General features: G+C 41.9%; 1 protein-coding gene across 1 annotated transcript in view; it reads right to left on the bottom strand.

Annotated features, from left to right (window-relative positions):
• Positions 1-4,739: 4,739 nt before the first annotated feature.
• The window catches only part of CYFIP2 (cytoplasmic FMR1 interacting protein 2), an 83,926-nt gene continuing 78,023 nt past the window's right edge, over positions 4,740-10,642 (bottom strand). The window contains exon 31 of the mRNA XM_044450964.1: positions 4,740-9,411. Coding sequence (XP_044306899.1) covers positions 9,244-9,411 — 168 coding nt within the window. The 3' untranslated portion in view covers positions 4,740-9,243. The remainder of the gene's footprint in view (positions 9,412-10,642) is intronic.

The raw sequence follows: 10,642 nt of genomic DNA, 5'->3' as shown, positions 1-10,642 counted from the left end.
AACTCAGATATGCAGATGATACCACTCTCATGGCAGAAAGTGAAGAGGAACTAAAGAGCCTCTTGATGCGGGTGAAGGAGGAGAGTGCAAAAGTTGGCTTGAAACTCAACATTAAGAAAACTAAGATCATGGCATCCAGCCCTCTCACTTCCTGGCAAATAGATGGGGAAGAAATGGAGGTAGTGACAGATTTTATTTTCCTGGGCTCCAAGTTCACCGCAGACAGGGACTGCAGCCAAGAAATTAAAAGACGCTCCTGGGGAGGAAAGCTATGGCAAAACTAGAAAGCATACTAAGAAGCAGAGACATCTCCCTGCCAACAAAAGTACATATAGTGAAGGCTACGGTTTTCCCACTTGCAATTTATGGCTGTGAAAGTTGGACCATAAGGAAGGCTGAGCGCCGAAGAATTGAGGCCTTTGAATTGTGGTGCTGGAGGAGACTCCTGCGAGTCCCTTGGACTGCAAGGCGATCAAACTGGTCAGTCCTAGAGGAGATCAACCCTGACTGCTCTTTAGAAGGCCAGATACTGAAGATGAAACTCGAATACTTTGGCCACCTAATGAGAAGGAAGGACTCCCTGGAGAAGAGCCTAATGCTGGGAATAACAGATGGCAAAAGAAGAAGGGGAGGCACAGAATGAGGTGGCTGGATGGAGTCACTGAAGCAGTGGGTGTGAGCTTAAGTGGTCTCCGGCAGATGGTGGAGGACAGGGAGGCCTGGAGGGATGTTGTCCATGGGGTCACTATGGGTCTGACACGACTTCGCGACTAACAACAACAAGGCTTGACCAGGAGAATCTTCCCTAATGCAGGACCCCATATATGTGATGCAGAGAGACCACCAAGAAGATACTAACATTCCAAAGAAAGGAAACAAAAATATCTTGGTGTGACTTGATCAGGCAGAAACTCAAAGTAGAATTATGTGAAACTTAAAAGCTTCTATTCTTCTATGTAAACCTAATTGGCTCTGATGTAATATATTAATGCAATCAGTCCTGCACTACAGAACACACATTTTACATGCTAAAAGCTAAAAGTTTTGTACTGAGTTGTGGTTAGGACTCATGTGACCACCATGCTGTGAAGTTACTGACAAATAAAGGCAGGAAACCGAAGAGGAATAACTGGTTGAATCGCATGGGGTATGGCAACCCCTTTACTCTCGCTTTGCAAAACAAAGGTTCTGTCCTTTACAGTATGGCTGTGAGTCATGCTGTAATTACTATGGGATTAAAAGGAGTGCCTTTTCCAATTTATTGCTTCATGTATTGCTGTTGAACATTTCATAGGTCTGTTGTCCTGACTGTTGCTATCCCTTAGGTGATATAATTACTTTCAAATGAGTAAAATTTATGTTTGCCAAATTAAAAAAAGTATGTTTGCCAAATGCAATGCAAAAAGGACCTCAAAGCTGCCTAATTGTCATCATCTTCATAATTAATATTTCCATTTATGAGTCCCCTATAGCCAACATTCTCAGACTGATATTTGTAATAAAAATAAATAACACAGTGGTTGGAACAAAGAAACTTTAAAAGATCCATTTTTAAGCTTCGATTTTTGTAAGACTTTAAAAGGAGTAACAGTAATTTAAAATATTTTAAGAGCTAAATACCTTGTTCATTCATTCATTCAATGTGTGTGCTGCTCCATTAGCCATAATGCTCTCTGGGCAGCTCACAACATATGCAACACAGTTAAAAGTTCACAATTCACAATAAAACCAGTAATGACAATAAAATCAGTAAATATAGCAATATAACTGATTTAGGGGACAATTAATATGGCAAGGTCTTTAAAAAAATATAGGAAGAGCAAGACATGACTAGAGATGCAAATACTAGAGTCTGTGTGTGAGAAAAAAGGAGGACAATTCAGGGCATTCAACCATGTCCCATGTGCCTGGAAAGCTATCCTTGCATAACACATTGTTTCACTTGCTATCAATGGCAATGATTCCCTACTGTAGTTTGCAGTGCTTAGTTATCCTAATTCTTCTGCTATTGATTAGAGCATCTTGTTACTGAATCTAGTACCCTGCCAATCCAGGATACCGTGTGTGTGTGTGTGTGTGTGTGTGTAAATTGTTGTATATTGTCAGATTAAGAAAAGTGTGGTCATACTTGGTCACTTGGTACTTGGGAGGCATCCAATGGAATTTAATTAGATCTCTACTGATTCTTTGAAATTCCTTAAGGTGCTTCTGTATAACACTATAAATACTGAGTGCAAGTACTGAAGGGATTTGAAATCAGCACCCTTATGATGAATAAACCCTTTCAAAGATATTATTCTTAAGACCATGTGATGATTAGGAGTGTACTGTTTGCTCCTAGAAAGGTAACTCTATGTTAAGCAGCTTTTGCTCTGAAGAATTAGCCCCTTAGAGAAACTGAGTCAAACTCTGCTTATGAACAGAAAACTCTCAGAAATGCCCCAGTGAAATATTTATTTATTTATTTGGAATACTTGTATGCCACCCCATTCGCATAAGCCTCATTATATTTATTTATGAGCATCAATATACCACCTTCCCTGCTCAAAAGCCATCAAGGCAGTGTGCAACAATCGGAAAGAATAAAATTGCAAAACAGTAAAAAAAAAAAGTACATCCAAAACAGTCCTGCAGCATGGTTCAGAAGGGTACCATGCTCAGTAGGGTCAGTGGCCATCAGGAGGGCCAAGAGAACTACTTATGTTGGCTCCTGCATCCTTGGTCACTAGGGTGGCCAAGCAGTCTGTCCAATGTTCTGGCCAAAGGCCCATTGAAATGGTCTAGAATCTAGACTCTAGATGATCAGTTTAATCCATGCATCTGGAGTTGCAATGACAGTAGCTCCTAAATCACCTTAGCAGATCTCTCGGGTCAAGAGAAGGTCTCCTTCAGAAAGGTCTTGTTACTGCTTCTTGGGAATAATAGTGGGCAGCCTTTTTTGAAGGAGGCATTCCTTTAATCATCCCATCAGTCACACCTGGGGCCATTCAATCAGCTGAGAACTGACTCAGGTGGCCCTCATATTTCTAGACTCACTGCCCCACATCTCAAGGTCCACACGTGGAAAAGAATCCAAAATATCTGGATGCATGCTTGCTGAGGTCAGCTGGCAGCCAGCGTATCAAATAGTTGCATCTCATCTTGTAAAATGAAGTGTCTAACACCTGTCATTTATGATTTCCTAACTTCACTGAGTCATTTGCCAGACTGCTTTTGCAGGCGTCTACTTCTGACTAGCTCTTAGTTTCCAAGGTGCTGGTTAATACTACTAGGGACCAGTATGTCTTAGGAAATACCTTCTTCCATATGCAACTCTGCATCTATTGACTCTACTCCAAAAGGGGTGTGGAAACCCAGAGTAACATTTTCTCTGATATGTATTGCCAACCTTGTCCCACCCTTCCCAAACTGGTCTGCCTGTTAGGGCTTTAGGAGGAAGGTGAGCATTTTTTCCCCAGCAGGACCTGTGGGGACAGTACCACGGGTTGTGTGTTTCTGCTTCAGATTACATTTATTGCAGTTCCATGAATAGCTTTTCTTTGTGCAGTAGTTAGAGTACAGTTTGTTTTAACAGAACATTACTTACTGAATTTATGTTGGATTTTGTCTGGTAGCTTTTGCTTGTTGGGTCCCCAGACCTTTTGTGTGATGTGTGCATAACAAGGTCTCTCTTAGTTCCTCAGTGTTCTTCATCCTACCTTTGACTTAGTATTTATTTTCCCACGCCTCCATGTATTCTATTGCATGCATGAGATCAACAATTAGTGCAGCTTCTTTCCCTTGCCAGTGAGTGGAAACATTTGTCTCTGTTTTCTGCTGCCACCTCTGTTGACCATTGCCACTGCAGAAATGGGAATTTCTGCTTCTTTTCAATGTCTTTGGGAACAGTTAGCTTCCTATTGTACTAGTGGTTGGTCCCACCAGCAGGCAGACAGCAGTGGATCATAGTACTTTTATAGGATGCTTTTTATGATGTGCTTTACTGTTACTGAATTTATGGTTTCCAGTTTCGCTTTGTGAACAGCTCAGAGGATCTTGGCTACTGCATGTCATAAAATGTAAGAAATTAATGAAGCACATAATTTACATAAATGAAAAAATGTAACTATACTTCTCAATCAGCAGAGCAGGGATAGAAGTGTTTCTTAATTAACACTCATCTCCAGCTCCTGACATTCACCGTAATGTGCACTTCTAGAAGAAATCAGAAACCAGAAGTACAAAACTCGACAATGTTTATCACTACTGGGCCATGGTCAGGAGGTAATAGCAGTATAACAGCACCTGCGATAAGTGGCCATACATACAGAGCTACATCCAGGTACCTTTGAAATGGTAATGCATACCTCAAGCTATATTATGAAAACATCCCTGGATTATGCCCTTAGTCCATGCCCAAGGGCTTGGACCTTTGAGCATCAGGAAAGTTTGGCAGCTGTCCTGAGACATTCTGTAGGGGACGGGACAGAAAAGCTACTAATAGATAGATAAATAAATGGCATTCTTCCTACCATTTTGAATCCGGCACCCTAAGCCACTTGAGTTGGGTGGCACTGAGAACATGACATTGCAGGTATGATGGTAACTGGGTGGGATGGGAAACAGCAATGGAGAAGATCTGAATTCCCAATTCTTATGGGAGCCCTGGTGAGTCTTGAATGGTCCTGTGGTTGATTCAGCTGTTACCTTGACCCACATACAAGCATATACCTCATAACCATTTCCTCACCCTCTGTTCACACCATTTGATTATTTTTTATTTACTTTTTCCTTGTTAACAGGGTTTCTCCCAGCTTTGCTGTACACATTGTTGAAAGTCGCAATACAGGTAATCATGGCACCACACACAAGGTGCCTTAACGTTGCAGAAGCATTTTGAATGGAAATGAGAAACTTCTGTTGACCAATGATGAAAGAACAAAACTTACAAAACAATATATATCATTTTCCGCTGCATAGCAAATATGATTCAAGAATTCAAACACCATAGTGGATCACTAATGTAAATATACCGCACCATAAATAAATGTAAATTCATTGTACAAAAAGTCCTGGACAATCCTTCATAGAAATATGGTACATTTGGAAGAATTATGCAAAGTTGTTCTTTAAATGCTTTTTTAAAAAAAACTCTGACAAATATCAGTTATAACCAGAGCAATACAGAGGAGCAGAGGAATTAATATGACCATTGATATTTCTGACAAGTGCTGCTAGGAATCAGATCATGTCTGAAGGGCACAAGAATTTGTTCATTTCTTCTACGAAGTCCCTAAATCAAACTGATAGAAAACCAGGTTGTACTATGAGCCCAAAGGAACCATAGCTCTTCATTTTCGTTGCTGAACCAGTCTGGACTCTTTGTTCTCCTAGTTTATTCTAATGTGAGTAACCCAGGATGTATCTTGCACTATGTTTCTTTGTGGTTTCCTGCATTCCACTTGGAATGCTTAATGCTGAACTCAATAGTTCATGCAGTTGCATGTTTCTTCCTGACCACCCACCTGAAAATGTGTTTCTTCTAGCAGAAAAGCAGCCTCAGATGCGGCAGGGTTGGGCTGTTTAACCCTTTCTCTTCCTGCGGCTGGCCGATTCAGTCATATTGTTGTAACCCACTCACTGGGGATCAGTGCTACCCAAAGGAAAGCGGGGAGCGCTGTCCCCCTCTGCCCCTGAATTAACATGGGAGGAGCAATTCACACCAGTATTCCCCAATGCAAGTCAGAGTGAAGACTACCAGCTCTGGAGGGTCTCTAGCCTGCGTCCCAATATGAATTGGGCACTCTCCGAGGGCAACTGTTTTGCTGCTGTCTCTGCACACCCAATCAGAAAGACACGGCAGAGAGTTCAGCTTGCAGCGAATGCCAGTCGGAAGGCTAGAGCAAGAGTGGACTGCGCAGCCTCCTCTGTGAATGGGCACTCTGGGCCTGCAAGTGCATTCGAGGTATTTCATAGCGGCACAATTGTTCCTAGTGGCACATGAGCAGTGTGATTCTGGAACTCTGCATATCTTGCCACGGTACGGGAATGCCTGACCAAGAACTTGGATTTCTTAGCTTTACTCCCTGACAGCAATTTTATTGTGTAGTTCAGGTGGGGAGCAGCCAGAACTATCCAGTGAAGAATGTTTGATGAAGGCCATTATAAAGCCATGGGAAGGAATCAGAGGACAGACATCTTAAAGCAAAATCTTCCTGGTAGGGAGGCTGATGCTGGACAGATACCTGGTTTTTGTTTGTTTTTTTAACCGTTTACAGGGTTAAACTGACCCTGAATTTTCCCCATACTCAAAGACTAGAATTATTACCCTGAGCTCAATTCTGCCTTCCTTCTAACTTCAGTACAACATGTAGGATTTTCCTACAGATAACATCAACTTCACAACAGGGTAACTGAGAATCCCTGTGCGAAAATGTGCCATGTCAGCATATCTCAAATCCATTTCATAAAACTGAAAACAATGTTGAGTAACAATTAACAACTGTCTAGCTGAGTCCTCTGTTGAACATAGAATGCAAAATGTAACATCTTGGCTCTACATACACCTCAGGGTGGCATTTATTTATTTATTTATTCTTGATTTCAGTAGCTTCCCCAAGTGAATGGAGAGTTCAGACCTGTGTCCTTTTGCTCTGGTGAATAACTACAGGTGTTTAAAACTTGAGGGTTTATTTCAAAAAATGTGTAATAGTGAAAAGAAGAAATGAAGAGCATTGGAATTGTTACTCATGTTTGCTCCAGTTTTGTAACTCTGAGGTCAAGGGTATATATGTAAGATATTAAACAAGACTGGAAACACCCAAAATCCTGAAGCACTGAACTGTTCCACAGAAATTTAGGATGGGAAATGATAGTCAGGAATTATTTTCCCATCACATTCTGAGTCCCTGACTGCCTGAGTCCAAGTCTTCTGATGACTTCTTTGAGTTTTCCCTTAGTTCCATATTATGGAGAATGAGCCCAGTCTTGCAGCACACTGTCTCAGGACCACATTCTGTGGAAGAGTATTTAACTATGACCAATGTAACGCTTTAAAGAAGCAAAACAGTTTGTCAAAGGAAATATGCTTTGTGCTGAGTTGTGCTGCTGATGTTCTTTGAGAAAGAATGTTCTCCCTCAATCTGATGCTGAACGGTATGAGGTTTCTACTTCATGTGCTCTCTCAAACAGGAAAAAGTTTGTAGACAGCTTCATCACTGGTGTCATGTTTGTGTGGTGATGAGCCAAACACCAGCACTGAAGTACTACATTGGTTTCACATATTGGCTTCAGGCTGAGCAGAATGAGGAAGGCCACAGTTTAAAATATCTGCGATGTGAAAGGGTGGAGGCTGCCTTAGCCAAGATAAGGTCAAGAAATGACAAGAATGGGGGAACTGAAGGCTGTTACTCTTACCAGTAGGAAAATCAGGGTAACTTTGCCATCAGAGCTCCAGCAGGTATAATTTTGACCTGGCATTGGGCACATTCCCCCAGGAGTTGTCCTGAGCAAGCCTCCTTGTGGCTTATGCACCACTCCTTCCCACTCATTTTATTGTGGTCCGCACAGGAGAACTGCCTGGCCCTTTGTCTTTCATGTCTAACAAGGAACAAGGATTGAATTTTAAGTTTTTCCTTAATAACTTTGGAAACTGTACAGCAAAGAAAGAAAGAAAACACTGTCTTTTCCTTGAGTCAGCGCAGCTGAAGAACTGTAATTCTGAAATCCCTGTCCCCAAGAAGTAGGGAGTGAAAATTGCACAATGAATTTACCTCAGGTGACTGTTCAGGCAGATTGAAAAAAGAATCTCTTAAAATTGTAAAGATTGTTCCCTTTACATGATACAGAGCTATGGGCCAGGGAGACTTAAGCTAAACTGGGGGATGAATTCATCATCCTATTTGGAGCTGGGAAGACTTTCTTACCAGGTCCAAGAGGGTGCTGACTTTATAGTTCCACTTCTTGGTAACACTTTTGGTATGGCTTGTCTATGACTGACAGTATAATATAATATACTAAGTGATATGGCCTAATCTTTGGAGGCTCATTGGTAACAGGAAGTCTACGCTGCTGTGAGCTGCTGGAAGAAGATGGTATTTCAGTCCCGTCAGTATCCACAATTCTGCAAACTGTTTACATCGTTATTCCTTTCCTTTGTTCTACAGGATTGATAGGGAGCTTTAAAACTTGTTGCAATTCCATATATTTACAGAACCAGGGAAGACAAGTTGCCACCTATTAAAAAAGAATGGATGAACTGTTATACTGGGTGTACTCCAAATCCTGTCTCCATTTTAGCAACTTGGACTAATGGCCAAATTTCATATACTATTCCAAAAAGTAGAAGCACAGTGGTTGATCTTGTCGTTCTATTGAACATTATTAAAAATGCTACACTAAATGCATGAATTACATTTCTAAATTAGATAATCCATGCCTGATTATTCCATTGAGGGTCCAGGCTGTTAAAACCTTTGTTGCTTCTCCTGGCTGTCCAGAATGCTAAGCCTGAGAAACATGCCTTCACTCAGGAGGCACGAAGGTCAACAAGGAAGACTCCCAGAGAAGGTTTTACCTTGTTCTACTTTGTAGCAATGAGAGTCAACACACAGCCTGAGTAAATTCTCTTGGTTATCTCCCACTTAACCAGCTTCAATTATTATGAAGTTGATAAAGGAAGTTTAATTATAAAAAGAATCAATGAAAAATGCTCTCTTCCTTGATGGACAAGGATATTAAAATAACTTTTTTTCCTTGCGTCCATCGAGAAATTCCTCACCATTTTGGAGGAATTTTGAAAAACTCAATGAAATCAAGGCTTTATGTCCAACAGAAATACAGTTCTGTCTCACTGTGCATCAAATGAAAGACTAGCAAAACTTTGAGACACTGGCTGCTTTATCTGGAACTCTCCAAACAACTACCATTTTAAAGACCATAGCATTTTGTGCTTGATTGGGTGGATCTTGGCCCTAATGAAAAAGAAACCATGGGGGAGGGGAGGAATCACACTCTGCTCCTCATCACATTTTCAAAGCAGTGGGTACGACCAGCCAGAAAGATACAGAATAACATGCATTCAAACCGGGCCTTCTAGAAAAATGCAGCTTTGTATAGTGGGTCCAAATCTGCACTCTTGCCAAAGCCGTGTTCTTAGGTTTTCTCGTGCAGGTCTTTGTTGGAGTCTGGTCTCGTTTTCTTCGCCGATTTCAGAGAATTGCAGAGAAACACAAACGCTCACATTGCATTCTCAGCACTGACCCCTTAACAGGTGGTGGCCAAGGACTGGTGGATGGGGGGCTGGAAGCAACGGACGTGCTCGACCGTAGAGCTGTCTGTTTCTACTGATTTCATGTATTTGTTCAGAATGGCAAAAATTTCATTGTTCAAAATCTGGTACTTCCTGATCCTGTCAGCCATTTTCTTAAGTGGCTGGAGATGAAAAGAAAGCACAAAGGCAAAGATGAAAAGACTGACCTCCATTTCTACATCTAGCCTGCTCATGAAAGATGCCATAAAGACAGCTGGAGAAATTAATATCTGGTATCGTTCCCTCAGAGAAATACTTCACTTGCTTATTCATATATTTGACCCACTTCTTCCCCCTTAAATATCTACTGGCAAAGAAGTGTAATTCCAACATGTATATACAGTCTTTGCCAGGAGTGGACAGCTTGTGGCCCTCCAAATGTTTTAGCCTACACTACAGCTACCATCAGCCCTCACTATTGGCTATGTTGGTGAGGGCTGATGGGAGTTGTAGGCTAAACACCTCGGCAGCCAACGCATTGCCTGCCCTGGTTCATGTGTTTCCACAAAGAAGCTTCAGAAAAGCAGCTCTTAGACCTGACAAATAAGGCCAAGTCTTTAGGCAAAGTGGATATTGTATAGCAACACTTAAACTTGTCAAGTAGTCAATTCAGAATGCATATCCCTTTCATTTTGTAGGCAAGTGCTTGGAGACAAGGTGCCCTTATTCCCTCCACTCCACCCCAGCTGTCAGGAACTGCCCCCACTCCTCCATAATTCAGAGGAAGAGGGAGAGATTGTAGCCTGAGTCAAATCCTTTCCCTCTTCCCCACCTACCTGCTCTGGAACACTCAAGGACCCAGGAATTCTTTCTGTCTCAGGTGAGCCCTTGCAACACATTTGAGGCTGCACCAAAGGACTAGCACAGCTTGCAAATATTTTGTGTGAATTAAGGAGACCCACATTTCTCAAGATCCTGTTTTCCATGGCCAGGAAGGAATTGCCACTCACTGTTCCGCCAGCTGACTGACTTCCAATACCCAGGATAGAGAATTTGGTGCCCTCCAGGTTCTACTGAACTAGATCTCTCACAACTTTGCTCATTCACCGAACTAGCTGCTACAGATGGCAGTTCAAATCCAACATCTGGAAAGCTAGATGCGTTCTTTCCCTGATCTACACAGACCTCATCCACAGAACCCCAGAAATTCTAGAAGTGTACATCCCTGATCACCATGAAAATCTGCTGCCTTTAGGGAAGGCCTACTTTAGGGGTGGAACCATTTCTACGACACCTGCTTTGCAAGCATAAGCCCCAGGTTCCATCCTTGGCAATTTGCCTGACTGGGAAAGAAGAGCCCCTGACCAGTACCCTGGAGAACTGCTGCATAAGCAACACTGATGTGCCAGAACT

Source organism: Varanus komodoensis, unplaced genomic scaffold, assembly GCF_004798865.1.
Source record: "Varanus komodoensis strain SLA01 unplaced genomic scaffold, ASM479886v1 scaffold6_1, whole genome shotgun sequence".
Classification (NCBI taxonomy): Eukaryota; Metazoa; Chordata; class Lepidosauria; order Squamata; family Varanidae; genus Varanus; species Varanus komodoensis.
The sequence above is the reverse complement of the archived record's forward strand: the minus strand, read 5'-3'. Positions and strand labels throughout refer to the sequence as shown.